Source organism: Clarias gariepinus, chromosome 4, assembly GCF_024256425.1.
Source record: "Clarias gariepinus isolate MV-2021 ecotype Netherlands chromosome 4, CGAR_prim_01v2, whole genome shotgun sequence".
Classification (NCBI taxonomy): domain Eukaryota; kingdom Metazoa; phylum Chordata; class Actinopteri; order Siluriformes; family Clariidae; genus Clarias; species Clarias gariepinus.
This window is the reverse complement of record NC_071103.1, coordinates 33,652,774-33,677,517: the sequence shown is the minus strand read 5'-3', so window position 1 is coordinate 33,677,517 and position 24,744 is coordinate 33,652,774. Positions and strand designations below refer to the sequence as shown.

At 41.3% G+C, this 24,744-nt stretch overlaps 1 protein-coding gene across 3 annotated transcripts in view; it reads right to left on the bottom strand.

Annotated features, from left to right (window-relative positions):
• Positions 1–24,744, bottom strand: part of fars2 (phenylalanyl-tRNA synthetase 2, mitochondrial) — a 165,393-nt gene that overhangs the window by 103,391 nt on the left and 37,258 nt on the right. For 2 of the 3 annotated variants that reach the window (XM_053493643.1, XM_053493644.1), the window contains exons 2-4: positions 9,504–10,157; positions 7,119–7,281; positions 6,906–7,037 (exon numbers count right to left, since the gene is read on the bottom strand). In XM_053493643.1, coding sequence (XP_053349618.1) covers positions 6,906–7,037; positions 7,119–7,281; positions 9,504–10,142 — 934 coding nt within the window. In that variant the 5' untranslated portion in view covers positions 10,143–10,157. Of the gene's footprint in view, positions 1–6,905; positions 7,038–7,118; positions 7,282–9,503; positions 10,158–17,728; positions 17,749–24,744 lie in introns of those variants that run through there. The other variant, XM_053493642.1, reaches the window with a different exon arrangement.

Here is a 24,744-nt window from a genome sequence, read left to right as displayed (position 1 = left end):
GATTGAAAGTGCCACCTGAACCAGAACGGGAGCTCAGCTGGTACCCCACTCTCCCACCAGCGACTCCCTGCTCCCCCGCCGTCCCAGGGGCCCGCGGCGCGTGACTTGAAGGGCCGTTAATTGTCTCCAAACATGGCTTTAATCACAACGCAATGCCCCCCTGGTCCTTCGGGGCGTGACTAAACCCCGCCCCACCCCATCATTAACACTGGGTCCCATATGCTGCATTGGGCTATGGCGGAGTCCCACAGGGCTGCATTCTGGGTCCAGTGTAGAATCAATGCATGCTGGGATTACACGCAGCGCTCCAATGAATAACTAAGTGGACCAGCAGTCAGTGAGGAGTCTCCCTCGTTCCTGCACCTCCTCCCCTCCTCGCTTTCATTAATTTCCCTCCTTTCATTAGGCTCCCTCCTCCCCTAAAGCAAACGCACCGCCTTTGGCACACTTATGCCACGCTCCACATATGGCGCGCTCGCTCGGAGACAAATAAATAACCTTTCCACCTCTCTGGATGTCCCTCATCCCTCTGTTTAATGCTCTCTGCCTCTCATTGATATTCTCTCTCGCTTTCCACTGTACCCCCACTGGCATCCCAGTCGCTGCCTCCTATCCATGGAGCTCCTACCACACATTTAATTCGGTCTTGCTGGCAGCTTTTTATTGTCTCGCTGGTCTGAAGTGAAGGGTGTATGTGTATATGTGTGTGTGTGTGTGTGTGTGTGAGAAGGGGGGTTGCGAATGAGGAGTTGCCTTGGCAACGGAGCCACACTGCTCTGCCGCAGTGCAAAAAAGGGAGGGAGAGCGGGATGGAGTGAGAAAAAGAGGAAGAGACATGGAGAAAAGTGTGCGAGAGCAAAAGAGAGAGAGAGAGAGAGAGAAGAGAGAGAGAGAGAGACTGAGCAACAGAGTTGGGAGTGAAAATGAGAATAGGAGCAAGAAGAGTGTATGTCAATGTGTGTGTGAGAGAAAGAGAGAAAGAGAAAGAAGGAGAAAGAGAGAAAGGGGGGAGAGTGAGCGCGAGTAGCGGAGCGACTGTGTCAGAACTCCTGCAGTGAAAAGGCACAGAGCTGGGACACTGACAAAGTCAAAAGAAGAACGCGAGGGTGTGTGTGTACGTGTGCGTGTGTGTGTGTGAGACGACAGTCGACACAGGACAGGTCAGGATGACAGCAGCTGCAAGAATACACACTAAAGCTAGTAAAACATCTCCAGGCATTAATCCTTCCTGCAGAATCGAAGCTTAGCACCTGAGCACATCTGGATATCAGTTCAGGTTCCTCAGGTGGAAAAGCAACACAGACCACAGAGACATAAAACTCCTTAATGGGGTACGAACGGAAGCCTCGGGGGAATGAAGGCTGCGGTGTTTAATACACACCACACCAGGACCAGCAGTAATGAGAACGTGGTCACGTGTGGGAAATTACTTTCAGCACCATTCGAATGCATGCAGCTCTACATACTGCATAAGTATTGCACTGATAGATTAATAAAAAATAATAATAACAAAAACTCCTCAGGGAGGGTATCTTTTTCGCCTTTTACTCGACCTTGACTTTTGCAAAGCTGCTTTGTGTCAATATCTATTGTGAGAATGGCTACACAAATAAAATTGAGCTGAATTGAAGGCTCCTGTTTGACATTTGGTCGATAAATCGAGATTGTTTTTTTATTATTTACATTACTGTACACATGTTTGTTAGGATTTATAAATTTAGCATATCAGGTAAGTTTTAAAGGGGATGTATTATGCAAAGTTAACTATTTAAGTCATTTTTCAGATGCCACCATTCAGATGGGTTTCGTGTGTGTGTGTATGTGGAAACAAAAACTAAGAATCTATTGTGACCTCATATAAAAAGAGCCCCACCCAGGATTTTACTCTGCTTTAATAGGGCGTGGCTCAGCAGTAGCTCATTTATATAAACACTGAAACGGCACATTTGGAAGAGGAGTGGAATAAAGGTTTCTGAGCAGTATTCCGGCTGAAGCATTAACAATAACGCACGCTTAGAGAAGCTCTGAGACGTTGGTAAAAAAAAGAAAAAATATGGGACATTTACATTTAGGCATTTTGGCAGACGCTCTTATCCAGAGCGACTTACATTTCTTATCTCATTTAACTTTTTATGAGTATTAAACAGAAGTGCAAGGTGGAAAAATCATTAAATTCTTTACTATCACAAAATACATGCTGGTGGGATAGTGGCTTAGTGGTTAGCACTGTTGCCTCAAACCTCCAGGGTCCAGGTTCGATTCCCGCCTTGAAGTCTATGTGCATGAAGTTAGCATCCAGATGTGATCTCCCTGTGCTTGGTGGGTTTCCTCCGAATACTATGGTTTCCTCCCACAGTCCAAAGACATGCAGGTTAGGGTGTTTAATTGATGTTTCCAAATTGCCTATGGTGTGTAAGTGTGTATGTGTGTGCCCTGCAATGGATCGGCAGAATGTCCAGGGTGTACCCTGTCTCGTGCCCAAAGTCTCCTGGGAAATACTCCAGCACCCCCGCCTCCTCTCCCCAGGAACAACCCTATCTGAACCTGCACAGAATCTGTCCGCGTCTTCATATTTAACATTCTCCCAGCAGCCCTTTGAATTAAATCGATATTGTATCCTGTTGAAATCCAAAGGCGCTCCCATTTACTGACCCCTCATACCCAAAGCGCTCATCGTATTATGCTCATTAAACATAATCACCTGTTTTACCTCGGACAACCGTGCCCACCGGCAAAGATCCTAACTACTAGCACATCCTGGCTGGGGTGATGAATTAGCAGCTGTGCATGCATGCACATCTGGATCATAAACCTGCTTAATTCTTGAAAATGTATTTGCGGTGAGCGGCCAATTATCTGAATTTTACCCATTCATAGCCAGTAGTGCAGGCCTGTCGCAGATGCCTAATAGAAACATTTTGCGACATGGACAAAGACTCTGTTCTCACACACATGCTTACACAGACAGTGTGGTGCAGGACAAGTGGTCTGTTGACAGCTGTCTCCGGACAGAAGGCCGTTGTTTATTCAGTTGCATATATGCAGAAGCACTTCAGTTGTGTGTACAGAGGGCTAAAGCGCTGATTGAATACATATCCAGGCTAGAGCACCAGAGATGCCACGACACTGATCTGTATTCATGGCAGACAGAGGAGGGACCAAAACACACACACATTTAGACTTCTAGTGGGGTTGTTCAAGCAGGACTAAATATGACTTTATGCAGATGTACCCAGGGTTGAAAATGTGATGACGCAAATCAGGACTCAATTTTCGCAGCAGTCATGCTGACACCTGCAATTCTAGGCTTATAGGAGGGGGGGGGGGAACTGAACAATCTGCATATTAATCTTTATAATTAACGCATGATCTTCAGTGACGTCCAAGATTTATACTGTAATGCAATTCTGAGTTGGCGTCATTGACAAATTGGTCTTTTTTTTTTTTTATATATAAAAAATTTCCTACATAAGCCACAATGCTGTTTGAATAAATGATGACAGAGGTGCCGATGCGATTTAGCCCTCGCTTCTTTGCTAACTCAGAAAAGTGATGCAGCAGCACTTTAGCGTTTTAGTCTGTCCAGCTTTGTCCTCTCAGCATCGGCGTACTCGAGTCAAACAGCTCCAAAGCATCAACTTTCATAGTAATCCATCTTCTCATGCCACTCACGATCTTGTATCTTGCTAACTAGCCAAGCTAAGTCTCGACTGTGTAACAGTGCTTAAATGGATTCAATGGCTTTGTGTTCAACATTTACTCGCCCTACAAATTCTACATTGGATCGACCCTATTCCAGAGCGATGGGCGCGTCAGGGTAAGAAGGGAAGCGCATGAAGCGATGCCCCCATCATGCATAGTGCCTAGTACAAGCCTCTAGTGTTATGATCTCGGGTTGCTTCAGTTCTAAAAGTTCTGCCTTTATTCCTTATACTGCACAGTGAAATTCTTTATATTTCCCAGCATCTTGTTAGTACGCTGGTGGTCAAAGCACAGGGTCAGACATTATATGGCGCCCCAGGAGCGGACAGGGTTAAGGGCCTCGATGAAGGACCCAACAGCAGCAACCTGGTGGAGCTAGGGTTTGAACCAGCAACCTTATGATCAGTAACTCAGAGCCCTAACACACTGAGCCACCGGTGCCCCTAAAGTCGGTCAGCAACGTTATGTGGCAATAAAATGAAGTCAGCTGATGACCTGAATGACCAGGTTATCACATCTATTGATTGTTTTTTCTTTCCTGACGTTATCATCAGGTTTAAATTGTGAGAGTGATTCTGCGAGGATGAAGAATCTTCTTGACCTTAACACTAGTGATAGTCTTGAGGATGTGCTATCCAGAAGATTGGGACGAGTGGTTAATTTTTTTTCATCAAAAAATTAATACAACTTTGGACAACAATAAATATTGTGACATTGTATGAAGTTGTAGAAATAACGCTACAGGGAATTTGGACGGTAAAGCTAAAGGTACCGCGTATTTCATGTGTTTCAGGTCAAAGCTTGCTTTTTAAGAATCAACATGTTTGATAGTGACCTGTTCTGGAGCACATGAAGAAATTAAGTGCTAAAAATAGAAAGGGGGAAAAAAGAAAGACAGAGGCCTCGTGAGGCTTTCAGATAGAAAAGCTATCAATTATTGACAGCAGAACGCCTAGCAGCATTAAAAATACAATACATTGAGGACACCATAGAGCACTGGCATCCTAATTCATCCACATGATTTTCCTAATGCCGTGCTATCAGCTCTACGTCTCTGTAATGGTGGCTTGGGGATGCACTATTGATGACTAGCCGCTGCGCATTTAGTGGCCTGGGTCTGCTGTCCAGCTGCCGGCTGTGGAGACTAATGTGATGGTTAACATGGACAGGCTCAGTGTGGAGTGAGGAGCGCAGAGCAGTGTGTTAAGTGGAAGGGAGGAGACGACACCAGGGAGGGTGGGAGGGCGGTGGCGGGGGGGACAGGACGCTCATCCTGAACTCGTCCCCAGAGAGAAGAGTCTTGTCTGGGCAGCTGAGCGTATCCACCCACGCCCTCCCTGTGAGAACGGATGTCTCCGAGAGCTCTAACGCTGAAAAATTCCATCTGCAGTAGGAGGGTATTAATACACAGAGCTGCACAACACCGCCATCTACTGGCAGAGGCAGGAAGGCTTCATGCCCTGTCCCTGAGGTCTGACATTTGCCTCTTGTTTTTTAAAAGCACTAGGATTGAAAGAACATTGTGCTGCCAGAAAGGGTTACTGAGAGTGAAACAAAAGCATTACGGGTTTCCCAAAGAATGTTCTGATTGATGAAGTTAATCGTTATGTGGACAGATCTACAGAAAGCTCTGCATTCAGGGCAAAGGTTCTCAGCGTTTCGACAGCCAAGGTCTCCTTCCAGATAAGAGTGTCCACGGACCATCTTATGATCACAGCACAGATTTACTTCCAAGAACAATAGGACCAACATGTACAGTACCAGTGTCATTTATTCTTTAGTCATAAGAGCATCTTATTCTATTAAAATACTATCTATCAAATTAAATCACCTTATGATAGTAAAATTGCCAATAGATAGTTAGTTATAGTATAAGTGGACAGTTGTAGATTATGTGATGTTCTTCCAGTCTGTTCTGTTTCAGTTTGTGAGTTTTACTGTTGCCTACAGTAAGTGTTCCTGACTGACTGAAGGGTAATCAGATGTAAGCATATCTGCCAGCAAAACTGTATAATTCACCATTTCATTATATTAGAAGGGCCCTGTACTGTATATACCTTATTGTGTAATAAAAATCAATATTTCCTATACACCAATCAACCATACGATTAACACATTAACTTTGATTATTAGTTATATACCAGTAAACTCATGACAGGATCATTGGCTCCCAAGGCTCACCCATGCCTGCTTCTGAACCAAAGCCTAGCCCGTCTAGTCCGATCCCACAGAACAGTGAATACTGGCCATGATAGAAAGGCACCAGAACACCCAGTGCACCACAGCCTACTGTGGACAAGTATGTCTGGAGAAGTAAGTCTGATCCATCTAAACACCCAAAGGATCCACGTGTGTCCTGGTGCCAGACACCAGGACGCAACCAGAGGTCCAGTGGAGTCATGCTCTGATGGGCAGGACCCGTCCCATTTTTTTTTTTTTTTTTTAAAGCTTTAATAAACACAATTCTAGACAGATGATCTACTTCTTCCCGGTCACAAATAAAGCACTTGCGGTTTTGCATCCTTATTTGTAAAAGCTTCTGAAACCCACAAGGTCACAGAGTGTCCTATTTCTCTAGCTGGGGTTTAAAACGCTCCCTCTTGTCACCAATAAGGTTCCTTAGGGCGAAACTGATGCGCATGCTGCAGATTCAGTAGTAGTCTTTGACCCAAAACTGACAGCAGCTCAACAGCTACTGTAAAAGCAACACATCATCAAAAATCGGTCGGACAAATGCACGCTGTACTTAACACAGTAAACAGGAATGAAATATTCAGCATGGGACACTGACCATTTGTTTTAGCACAATGTTGTTCCTTAACGGGTTATTTTTTAGGTAATTCCTAAAACTGGTCCCCTTTTTCTATAGTGCACTGATGATGCCTCAGGTGCTCGCATGTGCTCATGCTGTAATGAGGGAAATAGTAATGCGATGATCTATGCAATGGTGCCTGTGTGCAATTTAGAAATAAATCAAGGACACAATTTAATGCTACTTCTGGTCATGAAGTGCTCATTTTTACACTGTTATGTCCTCGAGGATTCACACACTGCAGATCAGCAAAACAAAACACAACCAAAGTGCAGAATCGGGAAGAACAGCAGGGTTTAGATGTAAGCATATGCCCTTGTGTGTGTGTATGTGTGTGTATGTGTGTGTGTGTGTGTGTGTGTGTGTGTGTGTTTTGGGTGTGAATAAGCACCTGAGTGCAGCAGCTCCTGCTCCATCACACCACATCCCAGCACCTCCAGCCAATCGCCCTGAAAACGCACCTCCATTTCAAAGGAGGGATGAGTAAAGGGGAAGTAGCACTCCACCCAGCGGATCTCCAGCTCTGCAGGAGGGCAGAATAAAAATTAAAAAACAAACACAGATGTAGACCGAAACGAAGCGCGAACACTAAAGGGACTGCTACCTTCCCCGAAGAGGTGCCTGATGAGCTGTGTGAGGGTGTGTTTCAGGTTGAACTCCACCAGCTTCACGGCCTCCAGGGTATGAGTCTCCTGCTTCTGCGGCGTGCGGCGACTGCTGCGCTCAAAGAGCGACAGGTCCTCTCCATTCTCTACTTGCGCAAACAACTATCCAACATCAAAGAAAAGACATCAAAGTCTTTGCGTGGCGAACCATACAATAAACATAAATACATCCATAGTGCTGTGAATCCTCTAATCTGATTGGTTGATTCATATTTTGGAACAGTAACTGTAACTGTACTTCTCGGTACAGAGAAAAAAATCACAGGTTTATATGAATGCGCTTATTGCTTACATTCATTTTCCTGATTCTTTGAATCAAAGTGACTTACAAATAAGACAGGACACAACAGTGCAGGTGAGGGTTAAGGCTCAATGGTTTGGTCTCAGCTTGGTGATGGTGGTGGGATTTGAACTCACAAATTATCAACAAGTAGCCTGATGACCCTAACGACTGAGCTACCACTGTGTGCAGTTTTGAGATGTTAAAACATGCTATTTAACATAAAAAAAAGTTTCAATTGTTTAAAAGTAAAATTTATCACATGACCAATCCTGCTTCTCTAAAAAAAATATTCAAGTTGCTAACTTCAGCCGTTCTGGAGAGATGATTTTATATAAGCCTCATCGTTATACTGTCTCCCTTCAAACAATAATGATTAAAAAACTCTAATTATTCATATTTCTTTAAGTGCATTGATTTTAAAATTAGTGTAAGCTTCTAAAAGCATACTAAACTGGATTTTTTTTCTACAAATTACTAATAACCATGGTTTTGTTTAAATGCTCCAAATTAAACACACCTTATGTGATGTGGCCATAAACCATAGAAAACTATAGTTTATTCAGTTAAAATTGCTTTTTTGTAATTCCCAATTATTATTGTTAACACATATTGTATACCATTAGCATTCCAAGGCTACATCAGTGCCTTGCTTGAGCTTAAAAGTTTAAAGAGGAAATAATCTGTAGGGTCCGTAACCATGTCAAATTATGTTGTAATATCTTAAAAAAAAATTATAATATACTTTAAGGTTTATTTCTTTTCATCTGAAATCTAAATTGGCCAAGTTTCATCTAAATGACAATTAAGATCATTAAAACATATTAATTTAAATAAGTTTAAATAAGACACTACATGAACATGCATGAAATTGTATTTAGCAAATGTGTTTCTTTTTACCTGTTTTTAAATGTCTATGCATATTTACAAATAAGGAAGCAATGATCAGGAAATAAGAAGCATTAAGTATTATAAAAAATGGTGTTATATGATGGTGTTATCACTTTTTCACCTAGGTGAGACATTTCTTAGCATGAATAACCATGTTTTGGCCAAATTGCTAGTTTTGGAAATAATACATTTTGGGACATGCTCGTATTGGAAAACTTTCAGGTGTTTGCCTGGCATCAACCTGACCTTGATTACTTTCATACAACAGTCATGGTGTAGTTCTTAGTTGTTCCCATGTTGGGTTTGCAATAAATATACTGTAGGTTGTGAGTTCTGTGATAATTATGAGTGTGTAGGAAAATCATGGCATTGACATAATTAAGAAAATGGGAAATTTGAGTTTAAATCATCTTGATGCGTGCAGGAGAAAAGGGTTTGCCAAAATGCAAAACATTTTTTAATCCTAGCTGTGCCACTAGCCAATCCTCTGGATTCCTCCGAGGGCGTTACGGTGCCCTCTGATGCCCCGTGATGCTCCATGTGAAGCAGATTGAACAGACCCGTGTTAACCTGCACCCTCTCTAGGGGTTAGAATTAGCAGATGACAAACTAGGCAAAAAAAAAGGGTGAAACAAACCAGGTTTGTTTTAATATACTGCAAAACGTCTAGGCCTACAATCACTGTATGCTATTCGTATTCCAATCCTACTTATGATTCCTACTGTTATTACACCACCTGATTTCAAGAATTAAAGTTAGTTTAGTTTTTTCGCCGCTGAGCACGGTTACAGAATATGTATGAGAAACTGAGAGCCTAATCAAGAGGTGTGAATGCTTTAGCAGGAAGTTTCTGATAAACCAATATTTTTTTTAAACAAAAGGTTTCAGAGCTTTGATTTGTTTTCCAAGGCCGAAGAAGATATATGCTGTGTTTTAATGATTTAGCATTTCAGCGATAAAAGAAAGTACGTGAAGTGTGTACTCATCAAGTTAGGGAGAAAACATGACTAGGTTTAGTGTTATAGGGAGAAAAATTGACTGAGCAAGTTTTTAAAAGTATCTTGTTCTACACCTTTAATATGATTGATTGATTGATTGATTGATTGATAAACTGTTTTCTCTCAAAACTTAAGTCGAGATGCCATGTCCTGACCTCATGGTTGGTAAAAAGTCGCACTCCCTCCATCTGGTGAAAGACGGGATAGTGACTTGCGTCGATCTCGTCCCTCCTGTAGACGTCCCCAGCTACCAGGAAGCGGTCGAGCCCGGAGAGCACTAGCTCCCTCTGGTGGGCGGAGGTGTGCGCGCGCAGCATGTGCGTCTGGTTCAGGTAGTAGTTGTCACCCTTTTTCCGACTCGCGTGGTCTTTGGGGATGAGAAGGCTGTCAAAGTTCTGCTCCACCGTCACAACCGGGCTGAGGTTGTCATGGACGGAAAAGATCGGCGTTCCTGTTCGGCTTGTGTACGAACGGTAAAAATGCTCTTTTATCCGTTCTTTAATGATCCACAGCGGATGATGAGTCTGGTTGTGAAGCTGACGTCCCACCATGGAAAGAATTTTAGGCGTCACGTTGGTCATGTCATCTCTCGGATAGATACGGCCGAGAACTTCTACCGACTCTGGGCTGATTTGTGGCTGGGAGGAGGAGTGTGTTTGGGTGGAGAGGTAAAGTCTCTGAGATAGTGTAGATGTACGAGACCTGAGGCAGGTGACTGGCCATCGGTAGGGGATGGGTTCCAGGAGTTTAAGGATAGACAGGGATTTGTGAATGTTTCGACAGTAAGGCCTCATGGCTGGGGAGTGAGTCTGTAAAAGAAAACGGGTTATTTAGAATTAGAACTGTTATATGAAAATTTTATATATTTTTAATATATTTGGAAGCTAATTTTAAAAAACAGTATTTAAAAAGTGGTAATACATGGCTAAGCAAACTACGCAAAGATGATTAGAACTAAATTTGTTTACTGACAGACCTGCTTTATTATTCAGGTTTGCTTTGGAGTATGCGCGATTTGTCTGGTGTGTGTTTACGTATTGAATTAAACATATTATAGTAAATAATGGATGGAATAAATATTACAGTAAATAACAGATGGATTAAATAGAAACTGTGGGTTCATTAAACAGTAACTCCAACCAGTTCAGTTACGTCATTTCTGACATCTGAGCATTTCAGCTGCGAGAGGAAAAAAAATAATTCTCATTCTATTCATCTTCTTTCCTTTATTGTCTTTATCCTGTATACAGAGTCACAGGGGAACTGGTGTCTATCCCAGGAGACAAGGTGGGGTAGGTACACCCTGGACAGGGAAACAATATAAAACACACACAAGGGAACACACTTAACCTAATCCGCTTTTTCAGTCTTTGAACTGTGGGAGGAAACCATAACACCCGGAGGAAACCCATCAAGCATGGAGAAAACATCCAAACTCCATGCGCACACAGACCTGAGACGGGAATCAAACCCTTGACCCTGGAGGCGCGGGGCCACAATGCACCACCGTGCCGCCTACTTACGACTAATGTAAATATTAATTGTGTAATCTTCACAAGCGTGCAGGGTGAATGTCATGGATTTAATCATGTAACGTGTCCGTATGTTAATTAATCCTGGCTCGAGGTCATAAAACCCGAGTTACAAGATGTAGGTGAAGGCAGCATTATCTCTTAATGAAGAAACCTACAATGGATTTATTAACATCAATCTCTTTTAAACGTTTTTATAATAAGCACTCTTGCAAGAAACGCACTCGCGGCTGTGAATTATGTGCTTGTGAGTAAAATCCAGTTTCCATAGTTCTCGAATCCCGCTGACATTCAGACAAGATAATGAGAGAAAAATCTCAAGCTCATGTTTGTTACTTGTTCATTTAGTTTACAAAGTACAAATTGTACATTTATTTCACAATCGCTTTGAATACTAAGATGCCTCTTGTGTGTGTGTGTGTTTTTGTGGGAGTCAAGGTCCATCAAGGCACATTTTAAATTAAGGCTGTGTGCTATTTTAGTCGTTTCTGCCATCTTGACACTTTGCACTGGCGTAGGAGTTCAGCAATAAAAATGGACATCCACCTCCGCTAGTTTCTCAACAACGCTCAGTGAAACAAGAGAAGAAAAGAAACACGGAATTATTCTGAAACACTGACTGAGTATTGATTTACAAGTCTCGAATTATAAATCGAAAATAAAAACCTAAATGATATAGGGTGGTCAAGGCTCGAGGATATTAAAGATTGATAACGTCCATTCCGTGTTAGTCATGTACTGTAAGAGTTCAGGGATATCTGTTACAGATGTTTACTCAGTGATCCCCTGAGTATCAGGAGATATGAAAAAAATATATGAATCTAAACATGCCAGAAGGCTTTCTCTCATGTGCAAAAAGGATGCAAGTTTCTATTCCAAATAACAACAACAATGAATAACTGATTAAGCAGGTGGAGGCCAGGGGTAGCTCAGTGGTAAAGGCATTGGACTACGGTTCAGAAGATCCCAGGTTCAAACCCCACAACCACCAAGTTGGCGAAGCACAAGGCGAAGCATCGCTACGGGAGGAAACTAGAGTCACAACTCCAACAGAGTGACTCTAGGAGCCTGTGGCAGGGACTAAGGACAATAATGGATTATAAAGCACCAACATCCGGTATGATAAACGCAGACGTGTCTCTGGCAGACGAGCTGAACACTTTCTATGCTCGCTTCGAGGCAGCAGCTAAGGACGCTAGCGATGCTAATGCTAGCGGCGCTAACGGCTGCAGACAGGAAGTCACTGCCACCGGAAGCGCATTCATCATCACCGAGCATGACGTGAGGAGAGCCTTCAAGAGAGTGAACACCAGGAAAGCAGCAGGACCAGACGGCATCTCAGGCCGTATTCTCAAAGCCTGCGCAGACCAGCTAGCACCTGTGTTCACTGAGATATTCAACATCTCTTTATCTCAGTCGGTGATCCCCACATGCTTCAAAGAGTCCATTATTGTTTCTGTCCCAAAGAAACCTCATCCTGCTTCCCTCAATGATTATCGCCCTGTAGCCCTCACTTCAGTAGTGATGAAGTGCTTTGAACGCCTGGTCAGAGACTTCATCATCTCTTCACTACCAGACACACTCGACCCACTACAGTTTGCTTATCGTCCAAACCGTTCCACGGACGATGCAATCTCTCATCTCCTCCATACATCTCTCACTCACCTGGACACTCGAAGGGGGAATTATGTGAAAATGCTCTTCATCGACTACAGTTCTGCATTTAATACCATAATTCCCTCCACACTTACCACCAAGCTGGAGCACCTGGGACTCAGCTCATCTATGTGTCAGTGGATCTCCAACTTCCTAACTGGCAGACCACAGGCAGTAAGGATGGGCGGACATGTCTCAGCCTCCCTCACTCTCAGCACTGGAGCCCCCCAGGGTTGTGTTCTGAGCCCCCTGCTGTACTCTCTGCACACCCACGACTGCGTGGCCACTACCAGCTCCACCACCATCATCAAGTTTGCTGACGACACTGTTGTGGTGGGCCTGATCACGAACAACGATGAGACGGCCTACCTGGAGGAGGTTGGAAATCTGGAGAACTGGTGCCAGAGAAACAATCTCCTCCTGAACGTCAGTAAGACAAAGGAGCTGATAGTGGACTTTAGTACAAAGCAGGTGAGGAACTACCAGACCCCCGTCATCAACAGGAGCCCAGTGGAGAGAGTGGACAGCTTCAGATACCTCGGTGTTCACATCACGCAGGACCTGGCATGGTCCTGTCACATCAACACCGTGGTAAAAAAGACCCGACAGCGTCTCTACCACCTCAGACGCTTGAGAGACTTTAGACTGCCCTCCAAGGTGCTCAGGAACTTCTACTCCTGCACCATCGAGAGCATCCTGACGGGAAATATCACGACCTGGTTCGGGAACAGCACCATGCAGGACAGACGAGCTCTACAGAGGGTGGTGCGATCAGCTGAGCGCATCATCCGCATCGAGCTCCCTGACCTGCAATCGATTTACAGCAAGCGGTGCTTGACCAAGGCCAGGAAGATCGTGAAGGACCTCAGCCACCCCAATAACGGACTGTTTACTCTGTTGCGGTCTGGGAAGCGATTCCGCTCCTTGAAGGCCAACACAGAGAGACTGAGGAGGAGCTTCTTCCCGCAGGCGATAAGGTCTCTCAACCACAACCACACCACTATGCAGAACTACACAATATTTTCATAATTGGTCAAATCCATCAATCTTCTTACATCCATGAACACTATGGACAATTACACCTTCCTTCATATATACACTACATGTCGTACGTTACATCCTGGACCATTGCACAAAGACACTTTAATAACCTTGCACACCTACCTTCACAACTACACTACATTTTACAGTTTTACGTTTACATCCTGGACCAGTGCACAAAGACACTTTAATAACCTCTGCACTAAGACACTTTGCTCTATGCACATTTGCACACACCGTACAGTATATTTCAATTTGCACAGTATATTTCTATTTTGTACATCATATTTCTATTTTTATTTCTAGTTCTATTTTTTTCCTAGCACATTTCTATTTTTATTTTTAGTTCTATTTTTCCTAGTTTAATTTAATTTTTTTATTTAATTTCTATCGTATTTCTTTTATTCATATTTATTTCTTATTTGTAAAATTTAACTCTCTTTTAGGGTCAACGGCAGTCGTATAATGCATTTCACTACATTTCGTACTGTGTATGTTTGTGTATGTGACAAATAAAATTTGAATTTGAATTTGAAGTTGCCACTGTTGGGCTCTTGAGCAAGGCCCTTAACCCTCAACTGCTCAGATGTATAATGAGATAAAAAATGCAAGTCGTCTGCCAAATGCCTAAATGTAAATGAATAAGGTGTGGCCCCTGCTTCATTACGTGGAAGAACAAATTAATATTGGAAACTTGGGAATTGCCCCCAAATTAGGGTTCTACATATTTCCTCTGTCTTGGTTAGTCACATAAAGGTGAAAGGGGTCTGTCGACATGGAATCCGGCACATTGGGCGTCGGATACACCCCACCCTGGAGATATATCTGTAACTTCTTTGGCAGTTACCAACATGGTCGGGTTGTCAGTTCGACACCCGATTGAGCACTTGGGGGTGAAGGACCTTGCTCAAGGGTTCAATAGTGGCAGCCTGGCGGCATCAGGGCTCGAAGCGGGAACCTCCGGATCAGCAGTCAAACACCTTAACCACCTGCCCTATACTTATCGCTTTACAAAAAAAGCACATTTTTAGTTCTAGCCCCTTCACATCATTTTACGCCTTGGGTATTTCCATTATTCCCACTTTTCCCAACAACTTTCTATGACCTTTCTACTGCACGCCAAGTAAAACCATAATGAAAACGCAGTACTGTATGTCAGGCATATTTTAAAACTCGTGTAACTCAAACTACTATAGTTCCTCCAATCTGACGCTCCAGGAGGTGCCTGACTCATCCAACGTCTGCATTCTGATCTGAAAGGTGGAGGTGGGGTAAGTGAAGACGTAAGAGGGCTAATGGATGCATACCGAGAGAGAGAGAAAGAGAGATTTCACGCACTCACAACAGAGAAACGGAGAAACGCTTGCTGAAAAGGTCGTCTTTGCCGGCAGGCACAAATTACACGTTGCAGAAAGAGGTTTAGTATCCATCAAACTTCATATACAGGTGAAAGGAAGCGTAAATCAATCTGAACTGGAGATAAAAAGAAAAGAAGAAGGGGAAAAAAAAAGTTTTATCAAATCAGCGATAAACGTTGTTAGTTTCTCTGCCCGTCTCTCAGTCCATTATTTGGATCATATGGGGTACAGGTAATCCCGTTTGCGCCATCATCTCTTTCACTCCGCTACCTTATTTCTCCTAACTTGTTTTTAATCTCAGAGTTTATACTCGAAGGCAGCAGGTTTTATCCAAGCTGAACAAACAATATTTTACTGTATGTTTTAGAATAAGGAAATACTGTATACAACAGACTCACTTATCACTTATAACCTTCCTCAAGTACATAACATGAAACCAGTGGCACATTTCTGTTTAATGTACATGGGCACACAGAGTGACAGCAAAGAGTGATGTGAAAAGTGTTAGACACAAAGGAGAAAGAGTGTTGCATTGCAGTGGCATTGCAGCACAGCGGGCTACAGCCAGGATCCTCAGAGTGGCGAGACACTTCTTCTTCCATTCGTTGTTTTCCAGCCCAACCGAACTCTTATACACAGGACGTACTGTAAGAGGAGATGCTTACGTATGCTTAATATAAAATTCTCAGAGCGTTATAGTATATGGTACGTTGCATATGGATATAAGAGTTTCATTCACTCTGTCTGTCACACACTCACTCTGCAGGGTTTATGAGTGAAGCGAGGGCTGCTCATGCTCTCTGCTCTCTTGCAATAATTCTAGGATAATACACTCGCTTCTTCACCGTCCTCGTGTCACATCGCATCTCAGCGCAGCCACCAAGATGAAGCCTGTCACAGCGACCAAAAACATGCATACCCGTGTTTGTTTGCATCCAAGTCAACAAGTTACCCAGCCCAAAACAGCCAGCCGCAAAGGCGCGTGCATTAGCATCACTTCTACAAGAGTCTAGAAGTGTGCCGGAGCAACGCGCTCCATCCTTCCGAAAGATTACCCCCGGTGAGTAGATGAGACATGAGTGCTGGTTTATTTTCAGCGCAGCAGTGACACTAAAGTAAAAGTGTGTGGAGTCCAAGAGGTACATGTGTTTCAGCAGCACTTTCTTAGGCACTCCTGCCTTGTTAGTCTACCTCGTTGAATCTTGGGGTACACTCCTACCAGCAGCACCATGTCAGTGTCACTGCTGTGCTGAGAATGACTCAGCACCAAAATAATATCTGGCCAGTGGTGCTCCTGTAACGCCCCCCCCCCCCTTCCGATGGTTATTCACACTTTCCACATGAGCACTGATCACCGCACTACAGGCTCTGATATCTGTCAACAGGGTGCTGTAGTTTCTAGTTTTGCTAGCATGGCACATGGTTTGGATCCCTTCAAAGGGCTGATTAAAATTCTCACTGGCCTATTCAAATGTTAGGTATACTATACAGACAAGTCAGGTCATATGGGGTTAATGTTAACAGAGTTTGTTATCATTCTAATCCCATCATGTCACCATTTTTAAGCCAAATCACATCCTGGACAGTGTTATGGGAAACCCTGTTTACTATTATGTAAAATCCTCATCACTGTTATAGACAATCCTAGTTACTTGTTATGGAGGATACTGATCATGGTTATGGAGGATCCTGCTTACAGCTATGGAAAATCCTGGTTATTATTATGGAGAATCCTGGGTACTGCTAGGGAGGATCCTGTTCACGGTAATGAAGAATCCTGGCAACAGTAATGGAGCATCCTCGCCATGGTTGTGAAGGATCCTGGCATTGGTTATAAGGGATCCTGGTTACCATTATAGAGAAACCTAGTTACCATTATGGAAAATTCTGATCACAATTATGTAGGATGATGGCCACGGTTATGGAGGATGCCGCTCAGCATAAAGGAGAATCCTGGCCACTGATATAAAGGATCTGGTTACTATTTTGGAGATTCTTGGATATTGTTATAGAGGATTCTAGTTACCATTACAAAGGATCCTGGTTACCATTATGGAGGATCTGGGTCATGGTTAAGAAGGATCCCGATCGTGATCACGGTTATGGAGGATCCTGATCACAGTTATGGAGGATCCTGGCCACAGGTATGAAAGATCCTGGTTATCATTATGGAGAATCCTAGTTACAATTATAAAGGATCCTCGGCAAGGTTATAAAGCATCCTAGTCATGTTTTTGGTGGATCCTGATCACATTTATAAAGGAACCTCGGCATGGTTATAAAGGATCCTGGCCATGTTTGCGAAGGATTCTGATCACAGTTATAGAGCATACTGTCTATCTAAAATCATCACATACCCATTCGTTTATAAGGGTGTAGTGCTTATGAGCATTAGTGCGTTAGGCTGTAGTGTAGCCAACTGACATACAGACATGTTTTTTGGAAGGAAAGAGACATTTTGACTATACAGAGGGAACTCACAAAGAAAAGTCCAGAACCCTGGACTGAACCCTGGACTGAACCCCAGAACCCTGAAGCTGTGAGACACCAACTGCATCAACGTACTATAAGAAAGATTTTTTTTTTTAATAACTTTTTTATAAGTGGTTTTTGACTTTAGAATATTTATTTATACTAACAGGGAAGTGCTTCTAGGTCTTTCCATCTAAAATACCAGGAGAGAAATGTCTGGATGTACTGCATCACTGAACTGAATCTGCCTTCTTCCCTTTGGACGGCATTATTCAAATGCAAATTTAATCTGTTTCATTGGGTGATCAAATGGGAACATACCATGAAAATGAGTAGCAAAACAAGCAGGCAGTTTGAATCCAGGTAAATGGAAACGCTGACTCGTGGTACCACAGGTCTGGTGACTTGTCCTAATTAACAATGAATCTGCATGACATCTTTCTGGAACAGGAAAAAAACTCAGAAAGTAAAAGTTTTTGGTGCCAGTGCAACGAATAAATAAATAAATGATCATAATGTGATTTTTTTTTCCTAATAGCTGGTTGCATAGACTAATATATTCACTAGTCACTGCTGTTGTGATGTCAAAAAGTCTGGGAAATTATTTCAGACTAGATAAAATGAATTCTACAGTTTACTGTGTTAGAATATGTCGGGGATATGAATAGTCTACTTTGTATCTTTACCAATAAATAAATATATTTGTGTATAAAATGTAGAGAGGTGTACAGAAATAAGTTTTAAACTCTTATTTCAATTCGAATAAAATCCTTACGACTGAGACATGGTTACTGAGCTATAAGGAGAATTCTGCTGATACAGGTAAGATTCCCTGTCACACACTCACAGTTCCTGAGCCATCATGTCATCCGCATGACCATATTTAAAGAATTAGTGCATTCCTAAATACAGCCTGGACAAAAGAAAGCCACAGTTTCAAAAGGTTCACATAATCACCCTGCATCAAGTACAGAAAATACTGAAAAGACTGGATTCGAGAACTGTGCAACATATGGTTTAGAAAAAAAAAAATCATGAATGATTGTGATCAGAGATGAATTAAAGGTTCGGTGAAGTCGTATCATATTTATTATTTATTCATTCATCTATCTTCTATACTATACGGGGATGCAGGGGGGGCAGGGGCCTATTCCAGAAGACTTAGGGCACAAGGTCCACAGCAGGGCACACACACACGTACACACATACCTGTACAGTACACACATGCACTACGGACAATTTGGAAACGTCAAGAGGAAACCGAAGAACCTGGAGGAAAACCCGCCGCCAAGAACAAGGAGAACTCCACGCACACAGACTTGAGGTGGGAATTGAACCTGGAACATTGAGGTGCAAGTCGACAGTGTTAACCACTACTATTATTATCATTTCCCAGACTAGAACTAGAAATTACAGCTGTGATTAACAGTGAAAGTAAGAGCATTACCCCACATACAATGCAACAAAAACTTTATGATTAGGACTAAACAGCTGTGTGGCTCTAAGAAAACCACTACTTAGTGAGACTAATCAGAAAAAAAGTTAAAATTTTAGAGATAGTTAGTTCACGTTGTCAACTGAAAGAACCAAAATAATAATAATAATAATAATATGTCCTTATCCAGAATGACTTTTTTATCTTGTGGAACATCTCAGCAGTTGAGAGGCTCACGGGCCCAACAGGGGCAACTTGATGGTCGTGGGATTCGAACCTCAGACCTTCCGAACCGTAGTCCAATGCCTTAACCACTGAGCTACCCCTGAACATTGTTGATGTCATATTGTCTCCAGGTAAGCCAGGATAGCAATTTTCAGCTTCCCATCTTGTTTAGAAATGAAGAAATGGCCCCTTACAAATCGTCGACATGATTCATGAGCGCAGAAAGAGTGTGTGACGCCTGAAATTAAAAGCTGCCATAACTCCTGGAAATAAAAAGAATTTTTTCGATGGAAATTTAGGGGTCTCCATTACTCCGAATAAGGTTCATTTTGGCAAGTTTGTTAATCAAAATCTGAGCTGGTCACCAGGGAACTTTCCTGGAAATTGGATGATTTGCCACTTAATGACCCATTCCTAGAATTGTACTTATGAATTGAGAACACACGCTTCAGCTATAAAAAATATGTTTGAGTCACAGATCTCGATTTGCATGAAGGTAGCTGATGTAATACGCATGTACTAGTCGAGTGTTTAGCCTTGATCCTAAGCACACAGATGTGAGCGTGTCAGGAAGCCTTTTAGCACAGCAGTTCTCCTTACATCAATGCTTCTTTTTGTTTTTTTTTCTTCCTTGCAGTCCTGGGGTACATGTAGGCTGCAGTCGATCCATCACCTCGAAGTTAACGTGGGTCCTAATGCAACTGCTTATCCAGGTCTGTTACCGCACCGTGGAGCAATTTCTCAGTTACGTGCAACACATAAGACGGGGGTCGATATCTAAGCAGCTCAATTACTACAGCCAGAGCAAGAAAAACCCGCTTCTTAACCAATCAATTCAGAGACGGAATATCCGGCAGCTTTTGCTTAAAACAGCAAATTTCGTTGTGCTGGAGCGTACAATTATTTTATTTTCTTTCTTTTTTTTCATCAGAAACACTGCTTCAGTTACATTAACTTCTGTGACTGTTCCCAGAAGTTAACAGAGACGGTCCCGCTGTGCACGCAGCCCAAAAAGGTCAAAGGTGATAGTCCACCTCGTGGAGCTCAGCATGGATATGGCAGAAGCTTCTATTTTTATCTTCTGCCATCCCTATGAGCCCTAAGAAGACTTTAAACCAGCAAAGTTGAACTCTAAAACAGTGAGAGGATACACACACACACACACACACACACACACACAGTATTAGTATCACGCTGAGGATTTCTCCCCGCAGATCTGAAGATGTGTGGGAGCCGTGACAGAACTGAGGGTCGTCTGAAGCTGCTCTCAATAGAGTTGTGTATTCATGTGAAACGGCCTAGTGCCGTCCTCCCCCTCGCCCGCGTTCCCCATCTCTCTCTCTCTCTCTCTCTCTCTCTCTCTTCTGCCGGCTGACACTCAGCTTTGAAGCTGAAATGATGTCACTACAGCACTCTGATAGACTGCAGAAGCATCATGTGTTCTCTCAAGCTACAAACACACTTTAAATTTACAGTACATCTGCGAGCCGAAGGTGCGCAACTTTTAGGCGAAATACAACTAACAAAGCTCTCAGAATCCGAGATCTCAGATTTCGTCTTTACTACATCAGGAATGTACTAACAATTAGTACAGACACAAAAAACATGGTCAATGTGATTCCCATAATGAAGAGTTTAGCTAAAACTCAAAAAAATAAATAAATAAATATATATATATATATATATATATATATATATATATATATATATATATTAGTGCTGTCAATCGATTAAAAAAAAATTAACTAATTAATTGCAAAAATTTTTGCAATTAATCGCGATTAATCACAATTAAAAGACTGAAACTTTTTGGATATGTAAATGTAAATAATTCATGTAAACTCAAGACAATGAAACTATTTAAATTCAAATATGATTGTTTATTGGAATTTTTGTTTAACTTGTAACACAGATTTTCTCATGTAAACAACATACCTGCAATAAACCATCAATATTCTCCAAATTAACTGTTGGCTTGAAAGCCATATTTATTACAGAAATAAAAACACAGGTATGTGCCATTTGTGTCATTTGAATTTCAAAACAATCAATGCAATTTACATTGGTGAGGCCCTGTAGAGATTGTTTCGGTGGGGTGTTTTGCTTTTAAGTGATATGTCAAAGACGAATTACTTCTGTGGTATTTAAATTCGGCTTTGCAAAATGTACAGATTACTTTTGTTTTATCCACAGAACCATCCGGCAGAGTTTTATACTGAAACTTTCCGTCTAAAAGTCCTTCCTTGGTCTTATTCATACTTCTTTGCACGTTGAACACACGTCGGCCACAACAGGAAATAAAAAAAACTGCAACCGCGTTAATTGCGTTAATTTTTTTTAATGCGTTAAATATTTCAAATTAATCGCATGCGTTTTAATTTTGACAGCACTAATATATATATATATATATATATATATATATATATATATATATATATATATATATACATATATATATATATATATATATACATACAGAACAAAACAAGTCATACCTACTGTTATACTATACCTAGTTAGTTAGCTAGTTAAATAAATAGATAGATAGATACAGTAGATAGATAGATAGATAGATAGATAGATAGATAGATAGATAGATAGATAGATAGATAGATAGATAGAGTGCGAAAGATATACAGCACAAGTCATAAATAGGTAGTTTACAGATAAAGTCTTAAATAGATCTATAAATAGTGACAAAGAGATTCAAGATTCAAAGAACTTTTAATCCCAGAGGGAAATTGCTTATTCTTGGTTACAGTTGCTCATGGTTGTTATCCAGTAGAAAGGAAAAAGTAATATAAAGTAAAATAAGATAGATAAAATTAAATAAAGAGAGTCCTAAAACAATAAGTACCATATTGCGCACTAAACTTTATGAATACATTATTGCACACTAAATATGACCCTACATACAGAACAAGTAATAGATAACTAGCTAGCAAGGCTGGATGGATAGATAGTCACAAAGATATACAGAACAATTTATAGATAGCTAGATAGTTAGATAGAACAAATATTAGATAGATAGATAGATAGATAGATAGATAGATAGATAGATAGATAGATAGATAGATAGTTAGATAGAACAAATATTAGATAGATAGATGGATGGATGGATGGATGGATGGATGGATAGATAGATAGATAGATAGATAGATAGATAGATAGATAGATAGATAGATAAATAGATAGATAGATAGATAGATAGATATACAGCACAAGTCATAAATAGCTAGCTTACAGAAAAAGGTCTTACATAGATAGATCTAGTGGCTAAGATATACAGACTAAGTCATAGCTAGCTTGATAAATACCGTAGATCCACCATTGAGATAGAATGTTTTCCCAGTACTCTAAAGCCCTGATCAGACTGTCTGCTTTACGTCTGAATAGTTGGCCTCCCAAAAACAGTTCACACAGACAGATGACTTTTTTTTTTTTGCCTCATTCACAAGAAAGTCCAAGTTTGACTTAAACGTGCCTCATAGATATGTAAATATACATAAGATTTAGAATGGACAGACAGACAGATGGACAGACAGACAGAGAGGATATACAGACAGATAGAGAGGCAGACAGTAAGACATGGTTTTGGATAGACAGATTGTTGGATATACGGTGAGAATGACAAAGATATACAGGAAGAGTCTTGGATAGATAGAAAGACAGACACAGTAAGTGACACAGAGTGAGTCATAGACAGATCGATAGATACAAACATCAGAGAGAAAAATAGTGGCAGACACACAGACTGTGAGAGAGAGAGAAAGAAAGAAAAAGCAGACAGACAGGTTCCAAAAGGAACGTATACTAAAAGAGGTACATACGGATACATATAGACAGATAGATACACAGATGGAAAGATAGACAGGTAGGCAGACAAATAAAAAGATACAATAACAGTCATAACACGGTCAGTGAGAGAGAGAGAGAAAGAGAGAGAGAAAGAGAGAGAGAGAGAGAGAGAGAGAGAGAGAGAAACTTTTACAAACACTATCACTAGCGATGGACAGAATTCATGATCGTGAACTGTAAACCCTCTCGACCTGAGCCTGAGACACGGGGACCTGGAACACCGAATCACATGTACGGTCACATGTCTATACAGAAACAAAGGCAAAGTCAGTGCATCATAAAAACGACAATGACTACAAAACAACATCATTCATTAAAACGGTTCAGGTCTGAATCACATGTTCTGCTTGAGCAGTGGCGGCGGTGAATGCTGTTATTGACACTTACAGTGAGAAACCAGACATGACAGATAGTCCACATGACTGACAGATTTGTTCAAAAATAATAACATTTTAATAACCTTGGAGATATGAAAAAGATATGAAAATGCAGTTGCTAAGCAATAAAATGTAAATAAGCTGCGAAAAATAACAGGATGCTCCTATCGCCACAATTTCATCCCATTCTGTCGTTTTTTTAGTCATGCAGAAGGATTGCACAAGCAACAAAAGACCAGGGGTCTCATTTATCAAAGAAAAAAAAAGACAAAAAAAAGTAGTACGTTTATGTGCTAGAGCTGCCTGGACACCCCAAAAAATTGCTAATTAAAACATGAGAAATGGACATTGATAAATCCCACACATTTCTAAATGAATGTGCTTGTGCAGAGCTAAGCTTACTCGGGTAAAGAGACGCCCTTGGATTGCCATATATGGTAAACAACATCCTTTGACATATGCATAGTCAGGAGTGTGCGTAAATATATACGCTCATCAGATGCAAACCTTTAAACCTACAAATCTACATAAAACTACAGTACAGTGTGTCTGCACAGGGTTGACAAATAAGGCCCTGGGACGTTCACTACGCTCCTGCACCTTTAATTAATCAATCAATCACACATAAGATGATGAAAATGTATAGAGCTGGGAAAAAAGTATTTGCCTCTTAATATTATACAAAGATAACCCGAATAAATACAAAACGAAGTTACAAATACAAATAATGATTTTATTTATGTTGAGGGGGGGCGGGGGTTCTATGTGTAAAAGTAATTGCCAATTACCCCCAATCACCATCACCAAAATGACTCCAGGAGCCCAAGTCTGGAGTTAAGGTTAGGATTTAAATCAGATTGAGATGCTGTGGCATGACCTTAAACCAGCTGTTCTTGTTCGAAAATCTTCCAATGTGGCTGAATTTAAACAATTGTGCAAGGAAGAGTGGGCCAAAATTCCTCCACAGTGATGTGAAAGACTCATTGCTGGTTATCACATACACTTAATTGCATTGTTATTAGGTTGGGTTTTGTTTTTATATATATAATGTCCAGAAACAACTTTCACTCTGAGCTAACAGCAAGAGAGAGGCGTGTAAAGAGAGTAAGACCTATCCAGATCACTGACAGAATTATTAATCAAATATCTAAGGAAGAGGAAAACCTAAAAGATAGTCAAATATTAAATGTTAACATGTGCTAAAAGGAAAGGAAGTGTTTCAGTTTTTCTGAACGCAGACGTGATTAAAATGAGAAGCTGAAACAAGAACAGGTTCATGACATGGAATTGTGCTTCTTAGGGCTCATTACTGTATGTCACATTACACGTTTCTGAGATAAGTTAAAACTTATTTTTTACTTATATAAAGTACTGTGCAAAAGTCTTGGCACCATATCATATGCTGTACAAATTTTGTTATATATGTTGATCATGTCTGCATA